Consider the following 20,024-nt stretch of genomic DNA (forward strand, 5'->3'; position numbering starts at 1 on the left):
ACCAAGAGGAAGGAGCCGTTGTGGGTATTTTAGAGGCTGCCTACTACTGTGACGTTGGCCACTTAGCCACAGAACCTGATTCTGTCTCCCCACACCCCCAAGGTTTGGGGAGGGATTCATTTTCCTATTCATTTTCCTTTCTGCTTGCAAGTATGATTCTTTACCAATACAGATGGTTAGCTTCCCTAGCAGCTCTTAACAGGCCACTGGGCCATGCCTTCTGGTATTTACTTTTTCTTTTTCTGAATATAAATTTGGAAATGTAGGAAAGGAGAAAATAGCTATCATCCGTAGTGCTGTTATCCAGAGATTTGTACTCTTAATAATGGACCATATTTTTTGCCAGGGTTTTTCCTTGAGTTTTTATACATCACTGAGATCATAATGAGCATGTAATTCTATAACTTGGGTTTTCTACCCTTTTGCCATAGGAATTCCCCCTCGTTTTCCAAAAGCCCCTGATTCCTGAAGTATGTTAGTGATTGGTTGTAAGGGGTGTGCTCCAGCTGGGCAGGCATATCATTGCACTGTTCTGTCATAAAAACTGGCCTGCTCTGTGCAGAGGGGATCCCCAGCAGGAGGGAAGGGCACTTTGAATCTGCTCAGCAGAACAAACAGCTCTAAGGACATGGGGTGGGGTGATGCCTATTATGGCAAGTCTGACTTTCATTTGTTAATATAGTACCCCTAATTGTTGTTTTTCAGTTGCTATCGCATCCAACTCTTTGTAACCCCATGGGCTGCAGCACCCCAGGCTTCCCTGCCCTTCACTGTCTCCTGGTGTTTGCTCAAACTCATGTCCATTGAGTTGATTATGCCATCCAACCATCCCATCCTCTATAGTGCCTTTCTCCTCCTGCCCTCAATCTTTCCCAGCTTCAGGGTCCTCTCCAGTGAGTCAGGTGGCCACAGTATTGGAACTTCAGCGTCACTCCCTCCAGTGAATATTCAGGGTTGATTTCCTTTCAGATTGACTGGTTTGATCTTGCTGTCCAAGGGACTCTCAAGAGTCTTCCCCAGCACCACAGCTCAAAAGCATCAATTGTTTGGTGCTTAGCCTTCTTTGGAAGTAATAAAAAGGCCTTTTCTTTAAAGTCTCTTCCCCTTTTGTTTTGTCCCTAATTCAAGCAATCTGCCTTCAAGTTAGTCTGAAGTAAGGAATAACACATTTTATTTTCATTTTTCAATTTTTAAAAATTATTTTTAATTGTGGTAAAATTCAGCATAAGACTTACCTACCATCTTAACCATCTGTAAGTATACAGTTCAGTAGTGTTAAGTACTTTCACATTACCTTGTACAGAAAGCGCTTTCCTTGCAAACTGAAACTTCATAGTCATTAAACCCCTCCTCGTCCTCCCAGCTCCTGGAGACCACTGCTTTACTTCTTGTTTCTATGAATTTGGCTACTCTGGGTACCTTATATAAGTGGAATCATATAATACTCTCTTGTGACTGGCTTAATTCCTTTAGCCTAATATCCTCAGGGTTCATCCATGTTGTAGCAACAGTCAGAATTTCCTCACTTTTAAAAAGCTGAGTAATATTTCAGTGTATGTGTACCACATTTTGTCTATCCTTTCATCTGTTAGTAGACAATGGGTTATTTCCACTTTTTGGCTATTGTGAATTTTCATTTTTATTTTGTATTTTATTGTTTAACTGAAGTATAGTTAATGTACAACATTATACTAGCTTCAAGTATATAACATAGTGATTCAATATTTTTATAGATTAGACTCAATTTAAAGTTGCTATAAAATAATGACTATTTCCCTGTGCTGTACAATATGTCCTTGTAGCTTATTTTACACATAGTATTTTGTACCTCTTAATCCTCATACCTCTATCTTGCTGAATTTTCATTTTTTTAAAATTTATTTATGGCTGCACTGGATCTTTGTTGCTTTCTCTAGTTGTGGTGAGTGGGGACTACTCTTCACTGTGGTCTGTGGGCTTCTTGTCGTGGTGGCTTCTGGTGTTGCAGAGCATGGGCTCTAGATGTGAGTCCTCAGTAGCTGCCCTGAAACATGTGGGATCTGCCCACATCAGGAATTGAACCTGTGTTCCCTGCCTTAGCAGGCAGATTCTGAACCACAGGCCCACCAGGAAAGTCCCTGTATTTTCATTTTTAAATTGGGTGTTTTGTTTCATTTCAGGGCAAGAAGTTGCCTTACCACCTTGGAGATGATGCCGAAGAAGGAGAAGTTTCTGATGAAGACAGCGCAGATGAAATTGAAGATGAGTGCAAGTTCAAGCTCCATTATGTAAGTTACAGGCTTGGCCATAATGTTTACCCTCCATGTGCTATAGTAAAAACTGCTGCTGTGCTGGAATATTCACAAATATGGTGGCTGTAGTGTAGGAAGGATATGTATTGAAAATCATGTTGTGTGCTGGCACACAGGACTCCCAAATGTTTACTGACTGACTGAGTCAAGGATTGTTGTGTCTTAGAGTTGGAAGGAATCTTAGTGATTAACCCATCTGACCCTCTCTCCAGGGACCAATTCCCTCCTATTACAACTTGGTCAAAACTCAGATTGCAGTTGGAAATGTCACTGTTTGGTGAAATAAACTGACTTTAGCATTGTCACCCTGCTTCCCGCTTATAGCTCCACCATGCTGCCATTCAAAGCTGGCTCTCAGAACCCAGCTGCAAGAGGATCTGCTTCTCTAGAATGCTCATCCCCTCCCTGAGAGAATGCACCTTGGACCAGAAGATCTCCAAGTTCTTCCAGACAATGAGACTCTTGGCTAAAACTTTAATTTGCCACATGTTAGACAAAATGGCAAAGAGCAGTTTGTCACCTGTGTGTTGCTTCAGACTTCTGTCCTAGAACAAGGAGCTCTGTTTTTAAACAGAGCAGCACCATTTAGCCAGGTACTCCAATGGAAATGCAAAGCTGGGAGAAATGTAAGGCTTAAAGACCTCCCTATCCCCCATCCCTTCTTGACCTCCCCCACCTTCTGTAGCTCACGTGATTTCCAGGATCATGTGACGATCTGAGAGTAGCACCTGCTCACGTTAATTTGTTGTAGAGTTTACAATTTCCTTTCTACAGAAAAGTAGTATTTCTTTAGATGTCAGAACTATAATCCTACCTCCTAAAAAAGAAAATATTACACAAAATCTTCTAATTTACAGTATTGCCCTGAATTCAATTATTACATCATTAAAAACAGTCTTCTTTCTTCGAGATAATAATAATGGCAGTGGCTTCCTATAGGTATTAAAGAGAGCTGATATTATTTTCAAAGAGGGGAAGAGTTTAATGACAACTAAAGTCTCAGTAGATAGTTCTTTCTTGGCTTTCATGCATTTTAGAAGGGATGACATGGACAAGATTCAGCCTTGAAATGAAAAGAAAATGTTACCATCTGTATTAATCTATTGCCTTTTAACAGTTTTTATTAGCTCAATTAAATACCATGAATAAGGCTATGGTTACAGAAAATTAATCTAAATAGATTTACATAAGTGAAAATACAGTTAATATTTTAGTTTCTTTGTTTTTGCTCTTATAGCTACTTGCCATTTTGGTAATTACTTGTGATTATAGGTAATTTAGTTCTTTTTCTAAGCTTTATTTTATAAACCAGATATTTGTCTCTGAATTTCAGTATCTTTGCCTCTTGTTTCCGCTTGTTTTCTTGGTTGCCAGCCTCGGAGTAGTCCACAGTTTGGAAGCAATAAACAGAGTGTTCATTTTTATTTATTTATCTGACTACACCGGGTCTTTGTTATGGCTCTTGGGATTTTTCATCTTCACTGCGGCATGTGAACTGCTAGGTGCGGCGTGTGGAATCTAGTTCCCTGACCAGTGATCAAACCCGAGCTTCCTGTGTTGGGAGCGCAGAGTCTTAGCCACTGGACTACCAGGGAAGTCCCAAGGAAAGAAGAGCCTTGGCCAAGTTATGTGTTTAGGGAATGTAGTTTTTAGTGAAAATGAGTGGTGGAAATTTAGCTACTATTCAGTTCAGTTCAGTCACTCAGTTGTGTCCGACTCTCTGCGACCCCATGAATTGCAGCACGCCAGGCCTCCCTATTCATCACCCACTCCCGGAGTTCACCCAAACTCTTGTCCATCGAGTCGGTGAGGCCATCCAGCCATCTCATCCTCTGTCGTCCCCTTCTCCTCCTGCCCCCAATCCCTCCCAGCATCAGAGTCTTTTCCAATGAGTCAGTTCTTCGCATGAGGTGGCCAAAGTATTGGAGTTTCAGCTTTAGCATCAGACCTTCCAAAGAACACCCAGGGCTGATCTCCTTCAGAATGGACTCGTTGGATCTCCTTGCAGTCCAAGGGACTCTCATGAGTCTTCTCCAACACCACAATTCAAAAGCATCAATTCTTCGGCACTCAGCTTTCTTCACAGTCCAACTTTCACATCCATACATGACCACTGGACTTACTATTACAATAGTATTTATTGCTCTGAGGAAACATGTTATTCTAGTTTCTAAATCCACCCAATAGTACAAAATTTCTTCTAATGTCAGTGAGCCTTCTAACTTTCTAAGTTAAATATCTATAATTACAAAAGAGAATTAGCTAAAATGTTATGGAAGCAAATCGATTACTTCACTTGTGAAACTATCCATCTGGGTTCATCTCAAGCTTCATAATCTCTTGGTTGATGTCTAGGCACCCATATAGGTAGATAGTTTAGAATATGATTCCATAAAGATAGACATGATCTTTCACTTGGATTCTTTGATTTGGGCCTAAAGTGAATGTGAAGAGCACCTTACCTATAACATTTTACAGGTGTCTCTTTGTTAGACTTTAGGAGAGAAAATATATGCAGAAACCAACACTCTAGCAGAAATAGATAAGATTTTTACTCATCCTTTTCAGATCTGTTTTCTCTATTTTTGAGCTCTTCTGAGAAAAGGCAGTACTGTATTTAGAAAGCCAAAGCATTATCCTGCAATCAGTCAATTTCTAGTTTAGCTGTCAGCAGAGGGCTCAGATGCCTTATCTGAGTGTTGAATGTAAATTGCCTGATCTAAACTGAGTGATCAGATTTCTACAAAAGCGTATGTACTGTGCATAGTTGGTACGAAACCGATAATTACCTTAGAGGAAGTTCTTAACCTCAGTTTGGAGTTAACAGAATGTGGTTAGATTTATAAGTTATATCTGAATTATTGCAACAGATAAAGATTTTTAGCTTAGCATTCAGGGATACTGGAATGCTAGCTGTCATGGGGCTTATGCAAGATTCATTTGCACACTCAACAGATTTTTATGGAGGTGCAGCCAGTGTGCGGTAGATGTTGGGGCACATATTAATGAACAAAGCAGAACAGTCTTTGCCTTTGTGGAGTCTGTACCTTGGTGGGAGAAGGGAAGACAGACAAGAAACAAAGCAAATAAGTAGCATGTGTACTAGGCAAGTGATAAGTAATAAGGGGGAAAGGGAGAGAAGAAATGTGCAAATGGTCTATGGAAGGTTTAGATGTGAGGGCCAGGAAAGGTCTCACAGAGAAGGTAACACATGGGCAAAGACTTGAAGGAAGTGAAGTTAGCCATAGTGATATCTGAGGAATGTTCCAGGCAGAGGGCACAGCAGATGCAAAGGTCAGAGGCAGGATTTGCAGCTCGCCCAGCTTCACCTCGGGGTTAGAAGCAAAGTGGAAGGCAGGACCCTCATGCTGGCCCTCTTTCTCCTCTTAGTCTACTGTCTAAGGAATTCAAACCCATACCCACACTGAAAACTTTTGCTCTTTTAATAAATGTTTTCTGTTGTTGAATTAATTGAATCATTTAGGCATCTGCCCTATTATTTTGAGGCTTCAGCCATAGAGAAAATCTGGCTTATGATGTAATAAGCCATAGATAAAGCTGATGTGTTCAATGACCCAGGAAGCACACAGATCAAAGACTCGGGGGACAATTTCCTTTCAGCCACAGAGCAGTAATCTAACAGATGTGATTCAGTGAGGCCAGCTCACCATTATTCATCTTTTTGGGGTCCTCTAATGTCAGTGTGCCTTACAGACTTTCTAGCCCGTATTTCAACCTTACAGATTGTTTTACTCTTCTGCTGAGTTATTTGATATCTTTTTTCCCCCTGCACTCTCTGAAGCTGAGTTCAACCAGTTTCTTAAGCACAAATATCAAACTGTCACCTACGTGAAGCTCATCCTGTGGACACCAAGCTTTCCAACAAGTTTAAATGAGCCTTTGTAGAGTAACATGCAACCACTTTTTGTGTCGTATTAATACCCCCAAATCATATTCACTCTGTGTATGTCTCACAGTAAACACCTTAATAGTCTGCTCCCTTCCGACCACCTCAGATTGAGCTTCTTTCATAAGTTGTTCATTGTATGATTTGAGCCATTTTGAGGATTAAGAATCTTGTTGGTTGAAGATGTGTCAGCACTCAGGGAGGGGATGAATTCCCTCATGATATTGTGAGATCCCTGTTACTCAGTAAATGCCCATGTGCCAGGCCTGCTGTTGCATCCCAGTGAAAAAGGGTGAGGAGTGGAAGGTGAGCTGAAAATTCCAGTTATTTTCTAATATATGATACAATTTCTTCCTCCTTGCCCTGCCAGAGAGTTAAGGTAATGAACATTTAAGGTCTAGTGTACAGTATGTGTTAACTATATGTATATGTAGGTATTTCTCTTATATTTCAAAGATATTATCTTCTGAAAATTACTATTACTGAGAACTCAACTATTCCTTGTCTTCTTTAATTTTTATGGAAGCACAGGTGATTTACAATGTTCTGTTAGTTTCTGCTGTGCAGCAAGTGAATCAGTTATACATATACCCACTGTTTTTTATATTCCTTTCCCCTATAGATAGAGTTTTAAGTAGAGTTCCCTGTGCTATACAATAGGTTTTAATTAGTTATCTGTTTTATATATAGTAGTGTGTATATGTCAATCCCAGTCTCCAAGTTTCTCTCTTTCCTCCTTGTTCCCCCTTGGTAACCTTGTTTTCCACAATTATTCCTTGTTGGTAATTCATCTTCCCTTTCTAGTCTAAATGTTCTGTGACTTCACTATTAAATAACTGAGAGTCAGTTATTTTTCTTAGCATTCAGTATTCACTTCTCACTAGAGAACCTATGTTTTCTTTCATTCGAGAGAAATCTCAGCCATTTTTTCTTTGAATATCGTTTTTACGCCATTTCATCATTTCTCTTTTTCTGGCAGTACAGTTAGATTTAGGTTAGAGTCTTAGTTTATTCTCTGTCTTAATTATCTGTCAGTTATTCTTTAATGTTTTCTTTGTCTCTGCTGATTTGGGGTACTAGCTATAGTATTATTTTCCAATTCATTTCTTATCTCTTTGGCTATGCCTAATCTAGAGTTTACCCCAGCTATTCTTTTCATTTCAATGACTATGTACTTGATTTATAAAATGTTTTTATTGTTTTTTCATAGACACTAGTTTTTATTTTACTCTTTGGCTTCTTAGTTTCTTGTTCTTTTTATGAGACTATTTCTTTATATCTTTGAGCATATGAACATATTTCATTCAAAGTGAGTGGGTTTCCTTTTCATGTGTTGGTATTTTTGGCACTTCATCTTAGCGTTAGTCTTCCACATGAATTTTAGAATTTGGAGTTGAAGGTTCAGTTTTCAGTGGAATTTTTTCCCCCTTCGATTCTTTTCCTCTGTCTATTTAACCTGCTTCTCTAGTAGTATGGAGATTGCTTCCACTTGAACTCTAAGCACCACTCCACCTGGCACAAACACATATAAACACAGCCTACCTGTGTCCCAAGTTCCTAACTAGACCTTACATTGATCGATTGATTGGAGTTCCCTGCCGCTGGAGATGTTGAAGATATTTCCCATTCAGTCACCAAACAAGTGAACATTTTGGTTGTCTTCTTATTCTTAACTCTTTTGATATTCAATTTCGAATCTTCCTCATAGTAATTTTTTTATTGCTTCCTATTATAAGTGAGGGGCTTCCCAGGTGGTGCTAGTGGTAAAGAATTTGCCTGCCATTACAGGAGACATAAGAGACACCAGTTCAATCCCTGGGTTGCAAAGATCCCCTGGAGAAGGGCATGGCAACCCACTCCAGTATTCTTGCCTGGAGAATCCCCATGGACAGAGGAGCCTGGAGGGCTACAGTCCATAGGGTCGCAAAGAGTTGGACACAACTGAAGCAACTGAGCATGCATAATCCCATAAGTAAGGCTTCCATTCCAGCTTTCTTCACCACCTTGGTTTCACGTTGTGAGGCCTGCTCTAATCTCCCAAAGCATGTGGAGCACCTTTAGTTTCTACTGTACTATAAGAGCTAAATTCTTGGTCACCTGTGCCCTCTGTGAATATGGAGCTCACACATTTATGATCTGCAGTGATCTTGTGTATTTTATTTTGACAAACTTATGACTTTTCTCTTTGTTTTTCTGTCACTGGAGCAGGGAAGATATCAAAGCATGAAGGTACACTGTTGTATATAAACCCACATGTATGTACAGATGTATGAATCCAGACATATTCATTTTGAACAGTATTTTTTGTTTTTCTTAAAGTATCTAAAGAGGTGTTGCTCTAAAAATATTATTTATGTACTTATTTTTAAATATAAATTTATTTATTTTAATTGGAGGTTAATTACTTTACAGTATTGTATTGGTTTTGCCATACATCAACATGAATCCACCACAGGTACACACATGTTCCTCATCCTGAAACCCCCTCCCTCCTCCCTCCTCGTACCATCCCTCTGGGTCATCCCAGTGCACCAGCCCCAAGCATCCAGTATCATGCATCGAACCTGGACTGGCAATTCGTTTCATATATGATATTATACATGTTTCAATGCCATTCTCCCAAATCATCCCACTCTCTCCCTCTCCCACAGAGTCCAAAAGACTGTTCTATACATCTGTGTCTCTTTTGCTGTCTCACATACAGGGTTATCGTTACCATCTTTCTAAATTCCATATATATGCGTTAGTATACTGTATTGGTGTTTTTCTTTCTGGCTTACTTCACTCTGTATAATAGCCTCTAGTTTCATCCACCTCATTAGAACGGATTCAAATGTATTCTTTTTAATGGCTGAGTAATACTCCATTGTGTATATGTACCACAGCTTTCTTATCCATTCATCTGCTGATGGACATCTAGGTTGTTTCTATGTCCTGGCTATTATAAACTGTGCTGCGATGAACATTGGGGTACACGTGTCTCTTTCAGTTCTGGTTTCCTTGGTGTGTATGCCCAGCAGTGGGATTGCTGGGTCATAAGGCAGTTCTATTTCCAGTTTTTTAAGGAATCTCCACACTGTTCTCCATAGTGGCTGTACTAGTTTGCATTCCCACCAACAGTGTAAGAGGGTTCCCTTTTCTCTACACCCTCTCCAGCATTTAATAATATTTTAAAATGTATGCTTAATAGCTCCAAAGAAACATTACCATTTGCTATTTGCCTGCCATTGTACTGTTATTTTTTTTATACCTAAGCTATTAAATGTGAACTTTTAAATGTGAACAATTTGTTGAAAGCTTATTAGTACCAGCACTATGCTAATGTATATGCACTTATACAATTTCTTTATTCAGATATAGGTCAATGGAACTATAGGATAGAAAGTCCAGAGATAAACCACCCATCTATAATCTCTGACAAAGAAAGCAAGAATACACAATGGAGAAAAGATAGTCTTTTTAATAAGCGGTGGTTGGAAAGCTAGACAGCTATAAAAACATGTAAAAGAATGAAATTAGAATATTCCCTAACACCATACACAAAAATAAACTCAAAATGGATTAAGTACTTAAATGTAAGATTGGATACTATAGAACTTTTAGAGGAAATCATAGGAAGAACACTCTCTCACAGAAGTCACAGCAATATCTTTTTTGATCCACCTCTTTGAGTAATGAAAATAAAAGCAAAAATAAACAATGGGGCCTAACTAAACTTAAAAGCTTTTGCACAGCAAAGAAAGCCATAAACAAAACAAAAAGACAACCCACAGAACAGGAGAAGGTATTTGCAAATAAATTGACTGACAAGGGATTAATTGCCAAAATATATAAACAGCTCATGTAGCTCAATGTTAAAAAAACAAACAACCCAATTAAAAAGTGGACAGAATATCTAAAGATACATTTCTCCAAGAAGACATACAGATGGCCAAGAGTCACACAAAAAGATGCTCAACATCACTGATAATTAGAGAAATGCAGATCAAAACTACAATGAAGTGTCACTTCACACCAGTCAGAATGACCATCATAAAACAAAAACAAAACCCTACAAACAATAAATGGTAGAGAGGGTATGGATAAACGGGAGCTTTCCTACACTGTTGGTGGGAATGTAAATTGGTGCAGTTCAGTTCAGTCGCTCAATCGTGTCTGACTCTTTGCGACCCTATGGACTGCAGCACTCCAGGCTTCCCTGTCCTTCACCAACTCCTGGAGTTTACTCAAACTCATGTCCATTGAGTAGGTGATGCCATCCAACAGTCTCATCCTCTGTCGTCCCCTTCTCCTCTTGCCCTCAATTTTTCCCAGCATCAAGGTCCTTTCAAATGAGTCAGTTCTTCACATCAGGTGGCCAAAGTATTGGAGTTTCAGCTTCAACACCAGTCCTGTCAATGAATATTTAGGACTGATTTCCTTTAGAATGGACTGGTTGGATCTCCTTGCTGTCCAAGAGACTCTCAAGAGTCTTCTCCAACACCACAGTTCAACAGCATCAATTCTTTGGCACTCAGCTTTCTTTATAGTCCAACTCTCACATCCATACATGACTACTGGAAGAACCATAGCTTTGACTAAATGGACCTCTGTTGGCAAAGCAATATCTCTGCTTTTTAATATGCTGTCTAGGTTAGTCATAACTTTCCTTCCAAGGAGTAAGCGTCTTTTAATTTCATGGCTGCAGTCACCATCTGCAGTGATTTTGGAGCCCCCCAAAATAAAGTCTCTCACTGTTTCCCCCTATATTTGCCTTGAAGTGATGGGACCAGATGCCATGATCTTAGCCCTCTGAATGTTGAACTTAAGCCAACTTTTTCACTCTCGTCTTTCACTTTCATCAGGAGGCCTTTTAGTTCTTTGCTTTCTGCCATGAGGGTAGTGTCATCTGCGTATCTGAGGTTATTGATATTTCTCCTGGCAATCTTGGTTCCAGCTTGTGCTTCATCCAGCCCAGCATTTCTCATGATGTACTCTGCATAGAAGTTAAATAAGCAGGGTGACAATATACAGCCTTGATGTACTCCTTTTCCTATTTGGAACCAGTCTGTTGTTCCATGTCCAGTTCTAACTGTTGCTTCCTAACCTGCATACAGGTTTCTCAAGAGGCAGGTTAGGTGGTCTGGTATTCCCATCTCTTTCAGAATTTTCCAGTTTGTTGTGATCCACACAGTCAAAGGCTTTGGCATAGTCAATCAAGCAGAAATGGATGTTTTTCTGGAACTCTCTTGTTTTTTCGATAATCCAACAGATATTGGCAATTTGATCTCTGGTTCCTCTGCCTTTTCTAAAACCAGCTTGAACATCTCAAAGTTCACAGGTCATGTACTGTAAATTGGTTCAGCCATTATGCAAAATAGTACAGAGGTTCCTTAAATAAAAAATTAGAGGTACCATATGATTCAGTTATATGTATATCTATGTTTTTCAGATTTTTTTTCACTTGTAGGTTACACACCGAGTGTTGATTAGAGTTCTCTCAGATGTATAGTCCTTGTTGATTATCTGTTTTATACATAGTAGTGTGTATCTGTTAATCCCAGCCTCCTAATTTATCCCTCCCCCAGGACACCTTTCCCTTTTGGTAACCACAAGTTTATTTTCTGTCTGTGAGTGCCTTTCTGTTTTCTAAATAAATTTGGAAACAGAACTTATTTAGACCTGGAGTGCCAGAAATGTCCCAGGACCTTGTTCTATATCTACATATATCAGTTTGAATCTGCTAATCCCAAACTAAATAAATTCATTTGTATCCTTTTTTTAGATTCCCATATGATATCAATCAATCGGCTCTGTATTAAAAGAGCCTGCTGTATCAGTCAGTCAATTGACACATGATGTCATATGATATTCATCTTTCTCTGTCTGATTTACTTAGCATGGTAATCTTAGTTCCCTGCGCTATATAGTAGAGCTTGGGTTTTTCTTTCTTAAATTTTTTGGCCATGTTGTGCAGCATGCAGGATCCTAGTTCCCTGACTGAGGATCAAATCCACGCCCCCTGCAGTGGAAGCATGGAATCTTAACCACTGGACTGCGAGGGAAATCCCAGGATCTTGTTGTTTACTCATTCTATATATATCAACTTGTACCTGCTAATTCCAAACTCCCAATCCTTCCCTCCTGTTCCCACCAAAACAAAAATTTGTTTGCTAATTCCAAACTCCCCTCCTCCTCCCCCTTAGCAACTGCCTGTCTATTCTCTCTGTTCCTGATTCGGTTTCACAGACAGGTTCATTTGTGTCATAATTTAGATATCACAGTACGTGATATCGTATGGTATTCGTCTTGTTACGTTGCTTAGTATCAGTTCAGTTCAGTCGCTCAGCCGTGTCCGACTCTTTGCGACCGCATGAATCGCAGCCCGCCAGGCCTCCCTGTCCATCACTAACTCCTGGAGTTCACTCAGACTCGTGTCCATGGAGTCAGTGATGCCATCCAGCCATCTCATCCTCTGTTGTCCCCTTCTCCTCCTGCCCCCAATCCCTCCCAGCATCAGAGTCTTTTCCAATGAGTCAACTCTTCACATGAGGTGGCCAAAGTCTTGGAGTTTCAGCTTTAGCATCATTTCTTCCAAAGAAATCCCAGGGCTGATCTCCTTCAGAATGAACTGGTTGGATCTCCTTGCAGTCCAAGGGACTCTCAAGAGTCTTCTCCAACACCACAGTTCAAAAGCATCAATTCTTCGGTGCTCAGCCTTCTTCACAGTCCAATTCTCACATCCATACATGACCACTGGAAAAACCATAGCCTTGACTAGACAGACCTTAGTCGGCAAAGTAATGTCTCTGCTTTAGAATATGCTATCTAGGTTGGTGATAACTTTTCTTCCAAGGAGTGTCTTTTAATTTCATGGCTGCAGTCACCATCTGCGGTGATTTTTGAGCCCCGAAAAATAACGTCTGACACTGTTTCCACTGTTTCCCCATCTATTTCCCATGAAGTGATGGGACCGGATGCCATGATCTTCGTTTTCTGAATGTTGAGCTTTAAGCCAACTTTTTCACTCTCCACTTTCACTTTCATCAAGAGGCTTTGTAGAATAACCTCTAATTGCATCCACGTTGCTGCAAATAGTATTATTTCATTCCTTTTTATAGCTGAGTAGTATTTCACTGTAGACATGTACCACATCTTCTTTATCTGTTCCTTTGTTGATGGACATTTAGGTTGCTTCCAGGTCTTGGCTATTGTGAATACTGCTGTTATGAACATAAGGTGCATGTATCTTTTCAATTATAGTTTTGTCTGGATATATGCCCAGGAGTGGGATTGCTGGATCATATGGTAATTCTATTTTTAGTTTTCTGAGGAACCTCCATACTATTTTCCAGAGTACTTCTGCCCATTTTTTGATAGGGTTTTTTTTTTGGTAGTGAACTACACGAACTGTTTGTATATTTTGGAGATTAATCTCTTGTTGGTTGTATTGTTTGCAAATATTTTTTCCCATTCTGAAACTAATATAATATTTTAAATCAACTATACTTCAATTTTAAAAAAAGGAATAGTGACTTCTCCTGGTTGGAAATATAAGCTACTCTCATCCTCTGCATAATTTTGACTTACTATGTACTGCTGCTGCTGCTGCTGTTGTTTCAGTTGTGTCTGACTCTGTGCGATCCCATAGATGGCAGCCCACCAGGCTCCCCCGTCCCTGGGATTCTCCAGGCAAGAACACTGGAGTGGGTTGCCATTTCCTTCTCCAATGCATGAAAGTGAAAAGTGAAAGGGAAGTTACTCAGTTGTGTCTGACTCTTCTCGATCCCATGGACTGCAGCCTACCAGGCTCCTCCATCCATGGAATTTTCCAGGCAAGAGTACTGGAGTGGGGTGCCATTGCCTACTATGTACTAAAGGAATGAAATTACTGTTTAACTGAAGGAAAAAAAAAAAGGAAAATGATTATCATGATGGCTGAGTTAAGTTCATACTCAGTAAAAAACTCAGAACAGTGCCTGGCAAATAATTTATACTCAATAAATGTTAGCTAAAATCAGTAACAAGAATAGCAGCTGTGGCATGATTATCGCTAATGTAAGTCCTGAGCCGAAGGTGTTTCAGTGGGAGCTAAAGGAGCAGGCAGGAGAGGACAGGAGTAATTGCAGAGCCTTGGATAGCTAAGAGCCCGCTGCTCTTCAGCCCAGCTTGGAGAGCTCTAAGGCTGTCACAAAGGGCAGCTAATGTATTATCCTTCCTGTCTGCTGCTCTAGTCCAGAAGGGGGAAAAGACATTTGGGGATGGTGAGATATTCCAGTGTTTTTGCTTTTTGTTTTTAAAGTTGAGGCCTTCAACTTTGGCTGCACATTGCAGTGACGGGGGAGCTTTCAAAAAATCCTACTGCACTGGTCCCAGCCCAGAGATTCTGTGTCATCCGTCTGGGCTGTGGTCCCTGGTGATTCCAGTGTGCAGCCCAGGTGAGCACCAGTGTCTGAGAGAGTCTCTCTTTGCGGGGCAGCCCTCTACCCCACTCCCTCCTGCTTCTGGCTGCTCCCCGGCCTGGAAGTGGTCAGCCCTCTTGTTTTCCAGTCACTTTTCATATCACCCTGGAGATGAAACAAGAATGTGTTTTGTGTTTGACTTCTTTATTTGTGGTCAATATTCCTAGGTCATATTTACTTCTGGAGAAGGCAATGGCACCCCACTCCAGTACTCTTGCCTGGAAAATCCCATGGATGGAGGAGCCTGGTAGGCTGCAGTCCATGGGGTCCCTAAAAGTTGGACACGACTGAGCAACTTCACTTTCACTTTTCACTTTCATGCATTGGAGAAGGAAATGGCAACCCACTCCAGTGTTCTTGCCTGGAGAATCCCAGGGATGGGGGAGCCTGGTGGGCTGCCGTCTGTGGGGTCGCACAGAGTCGGACACAACTGAAGCAACTTAGCAGCAGCAGCAGCAGCAATTTGCTTCACTGATGGCAATTAGGAAGCCCGACTGGGACTCAGGTGGAAACTACCTCAGACCATATTGGAGGGCTGCCCTCCCCTCTCCCTATTCCTCCTGCAGCATCCTCTTCCCTTGTGGGCTCAGGGAACAAAAGAGCAAGAGGCATGACTTTCTTCTCTGGTCCCTGCAGCAGCTGCAGGGTGGCTGACAACTCACCAGGTCAAGTGTCCACCTCAGCTTTCCTTCAGTAGTGCTGTTGAGTTCCGGGGTCAAATGATAATACACCAGTGAAACCTCAGCCACACATTTATTTATTGTCAGTGCTGTAAATCACAGGGAAGGAAAAGACCAACAGGCAGAAATATCATTCCTTCAGCTGCTCCAAATATTGAGAGAATGTGAAATGAATAATTATAGCCTTTGTATTAAGTATTCATTATTTCACCAGCCCCAGTCGGCCCAGCTTTGTATTTTTAGCCTTGTTTGCTCCTGGTGAAATTGTTTGGGCATAACTGCCGCAGTTCATCTCCTCATTGTCTCCAACTCCTCAAATAGCCCTGAGGCAGGGAAGGAAGCTGATGCTTATTGGGGGGTGTTTGTGCAACACTGGGCACACTCATGCTCTTACACACTTTCTCCTTTGGACCTTCCAACACATGTATTCCCTGCAGACTCTGGGTCACTTGATGAAATGTATTGGCACTTTGAGACCTGGACTTCCTTTCTCAGATTCATTTCTGACCTTAAGTGAAACCTACTGTTTTTCTCCAGTAGATTTGTGATGATCTATTTCCCAGGTGTCACATAGGAATAAAGATGATCTAAAATATGAGCCTGTTCATGATTAATTTCACTCAGAAATTTATCTTTTTTTGTAACAGTGGAACTTATCTTTTTCTGCAGCACCATGTAATGAAATACACACCGAATTTTGAATTGGAAGTCTTAGGCTCCAACTCTCACACTTCATGTGTATTTGGACAAGTCATTGAATCTTTCTGCCTCTCTACTCTTCTGAGTAAAACTGGACTAGACCTACACAGCCTTAACAGGTCTTACACAGCTCAAAGGAAGCATTGCCATATGACCATGCTTTGTGAGCTGCAATGCAATGTGTAAAGTCTTAGTTGCTGTATCAGTGTCCTCAGTGTTCTTTTCTCCATGTTCATGTGGTTGCTAGTTCTCACTGATACTGTTTTCTCTAGGCTTTTGCTCGCATTGGAATGATTTGTGGCCACCAAAAGACGTGTCTGAGTCCTACTTTCTGGTACCTATGACTATGACCTCAATTGGAAAAAGAGTCTTCGTAGATGTAACTAGGTTAAGAATCTAGAAATGAGACCATTCTGGATTAACTCAGTGAGTCTTAAATGCAGTGACAAGTATCCTTTTTTGTGGGAGCAGCCACCTTTTACGAATGTTAGGAGTGGGGACACAGCAAAGGTCATGTGAAGACAGAGGAAGAGACTAGAATTCTGCTGCCATGAGCCAAGGAAAGCTTGGCACCACCGTAAAATGGGAGAAACAGGGAAGGATTTTCCCCTTAGAGCCTGTGAGAGGCTGAATATAGCCCTGACAACAGCTTGCTTTCACAGTTCTGGCCTCTGACACTGTGAGAAAATAAACATCTCTTGACTTTAAGCTACCAGGTATGTGGTAATTTATCACAGCAGCCACAGGAACCTAATACACTCTTCCTTTTTATTTTTTGCATCTTTAAAAAAATTTTTTATTGGAGGATAAATGCTTTACAACATTGTGCTGGCTTCTTCCATATATCATCATGAATCAGCCATGGGCACACACATCTTTTAAGACCTGGCTCCAGTGTCCTTTGCCCCTGGAAGTCTCTGCTGCATTTCCAAGGCCGAGGGCAGTGCCCCTTCTCCATTCACCCATGAAGCATCTGTCAACCTACTTGCACCTGTTTTGTAATTATCCAGTGATGTGTCTGTCTCCTCGGTGACACTGAGAGTTCTATGACAGTGGGATTGTGCCTTATCAATGCTTTCATCTTGCATATAACAGCTCAGTATGTGTTTGTTTTATGCAAAATGCTCTCAGACTCTGTCATCTTTATTAAATCCCCCATCAGCACATTGGCCTTAATGCTCGTAGTGGGAACTGATGTGCCTGGCTTTTCACCTATAGGTATCTTTCATCTTTCTGCACACGCTGCCTGGTTAATATTATTTCTACAGTGTGATCCAGACACTTGTCTACTCAGAGTCTCTCAGCAACTCCATACCTCTTGACCACTGGCTTTCAGGTGTCTCCACAGCCTGGCCCCAAAGTACTTTTTCGGTTTTATCCACCATTGCCCTCCTTCATGGGGACTTCCCTGTAGCTCAGTTGGTAAAGAATCCTCCTGCAGTGCAGGAGACTCTGGTTGGATTCCTGGGTCGGGAAGATCCTCTGGAGAAGGGATAGGCTACTCACTCCAGTATTCTTGGGCTTCCCTGGTGGCTTAGCCGGGAAAGAATCTGCCTGCAATGCGGGAGACCTGAGTTCAATCCCTGAGTTGGGAAGATCCCCTGGAGAAGGGAATGGCTACCCACTCCTGTATTCTGGCCTGGAGAATTCCATGGACTGTATAGTCCATGGGGTCTCAAAGAGTTGGACACGACTGAGCAACTTTCACTTCACACCCTCCTTCATGAACTTCTGCTCCATGAAAACAAAGCTGTTCCTGTGTTCATAAAACACACTTTGCTAATATAAAATCTTTACTAGAATGATGGGTGATAGGAAAGCCCATCTCTTCATCACTGTTGAAGTTTTAGTTGCCATACAGAGTCCCCCTCTACCCCTCCACCCCTTACTATGAGGTCTTTGTGGTCACTCAGGCAGAAATGCCATGTTCCTTCTCAGAACCACTGTTGTGTGGTCATTTGCGCTTTTTGCAGGCAGCTGTGCAGACCAGGGTAGGTTATTTGAGGACATGCCTTTGTTAGCCTAATGGGGTCTTTGCTGATGTCAAGGGCCAGCTATTTTCCATCTCTGCATCTCCTGCAGAACCTGAGGGCCTCATTCACTGGGTATATTAAAGATATTCATATATGTGATGTTAATACAGGGAAATTCAATAACCTTTCCTGATGTAGCCTTCCCCCACCCCAATTTCCCTTTGTATTTATATTGCTTTGCCCTTAGAAGATTTTGTGAAAATGAATGTTATTACTGAAAAACTGCCTGTTCTGTATTTTAAGTATAATAACCTCTTAGTAACAAATTTGCAAGCAGAAAAATGGTCTTAAACTTTTAATGAGGACTAGGGGAATTGTTTTGGCGGAAGAGTATTCCTTACCTTTGGACGGGTTGGCCTCTAACAAGTGGTTGAAGAGTTCACAGAAGAATGTTGGACACTGGGAGAGGGGTTAGGAGCTGAGAAGGAGAGGAGAGGTGAGCAGAGCTTGGGTCATTGGTTTCAGGTAGAACAAGGGACCAAAAAGCTGTGCTGCTAAGCAGACTTCTAGGAAATCTGGGTCCCCTGATCATCTAAAAATTGTACAAGTTTTCATCTGGACACAAGCAGATCTTTTTTATCCAAAACAGTTGAAGTTAGTTGTCATCTTAAAGTAATTACAGTGCCTAGTCATGGCACAGGTCAATAGTGAGTTCCCTCCAATTACACAGTGGTGCAGAGATAGGAAAGATATTTTATCTCAGAATAATCCTTGCTTCCAGAGATTTCTACAGCACTCTTCTCCCCTCAGTGAAGGAAGTGATTTAAGTAGCATATTCTTGCTCAAATTTACCTGTGTATTGGGTTGGCCGAAATGTTTGTTCAGGTTTTTCCAGAACATCATATGGAAAAATCCAAACAAGATTTTCAGTCAACCCAATAGATATAGAAAACGTAGTCTCCAAAAGACCCGAGTTTGAATCCTGCCTCAGGTACTTACTAGCTTTGTAACCTGGAGCAACTTATTTAATTTCTCTAAGCATCAGATTCTACATCTCTGAAATGGAAATGATGATAACACTATAAGGTTGCTGAAAGTTGAATGCAGTCATAGTTGTCATTATTTTATGGGATTGGTGGAGGGCTGGCAGGAGATGGACAAAACTGGTACAATAAGCTTAACTCCTTACAGGTAATTGAGAGAGAAATTATAGCAGCAATGCTGGTTTGAGTGAGGGGTGCATTCTAAGTGACTCTGTGTTTCTTAAGAGACATGATTTCCATTGCTTAATTCTTTGCAGAATAATGGGACCACTGAGCATCAGGTGGAATCTTTCATAAGGAAAAAACTGGAGTCGCTGTTAAAAGAATCTCAAATTCGAGACAAGGAAGATCCTGATAGTTTCACAGTGAGGGCACTCCTGAAGGCCACGCATGAAGGCTTAAATGCACACCTGAAGCAGGTATACAATTCCCTCCTGTGCTTGTCCTCGACAGGAAAAAGAAAGCACCTCATGCTTTGTTTCTCATCATCTGTCTCTTTTTGGAATGCTTCTCCAGTTTCTTCCATTTCTGCCCTTATATTGCTGGAAAAATGAAAGTCTCCTCCTGCAAAATGATGTTAGAAATAGTGAATAATAGCTTAAAGGTCACAGGTGGGGGCGGACCTGTTTCACTGGGATCCTTGGGACAAAGCCCCATGTCCCTGCAGTTACCCTCCTGGTAAGTGCTCAGGTGAGGTTGAGGGCTCATTCAGGTGGCCTCCATGCCCTGTTGATCATACCTCCTAAATGTGTGTCTGTCCACCTCTCTTCTCTATGGCATGTCCTCATTCAGGCCAATGTCAACTCTCACTTAGACTTCTCTTGCCCTCTTTCAATCTAACCTCCTCTCTGATATCAGCAAGAGATTTTAAAAATGCAAATCTGATCATGTCACTCCACTGTTCAGAAGTTTTCAGTGGCTTTCTGTTATGCTTGGAATAAATGACAGACTCTTTAACTGGGCTTTCAAGGACCCACATAATTGCATTCT

General features: G+C 41.1%; 1 protein-coding gene across 1 annotated transcript in view; it reads left to right on the top strand.

The window, feature by feature from the left end:
- Positions 1–20,024, top strand: part of PLCH1 (phospholipase C eta 1) — a 291,635-nt gene that overhangs the window by 235,648 nt on the left and 35,963 nt on the right. Inside the window, exons 11-12 of the mRNA XM_052637717.1 lie at positions 2,160–2,267; positions 19,292–19,453. Of these exons, the coding sequence (XP_052493677.1) occupies positions 2,160–2,267; positions 19,292–19,453 (270 nt within the window). The remainder of the gene's footprint in view (positions 1–2,159; positions 2,268–19,291; positions 19,454–20,024) is intronic.

The sequence above is a fragment of the Budorcas taxicolor genome, chromosome 1, assembly GCF_023091745.1.
Source record: "Budorcas taxicolor isolate Tak-1 chromosome 1, Takin1.1, whole genome shotgun sequence".
Classification (NCBI taxonomy): Eukaryota; Metazoa; Chordata; class Mammalia; order Artiodactyla; family Bovidae; genus Budorcas; species Budorcas taxicolor.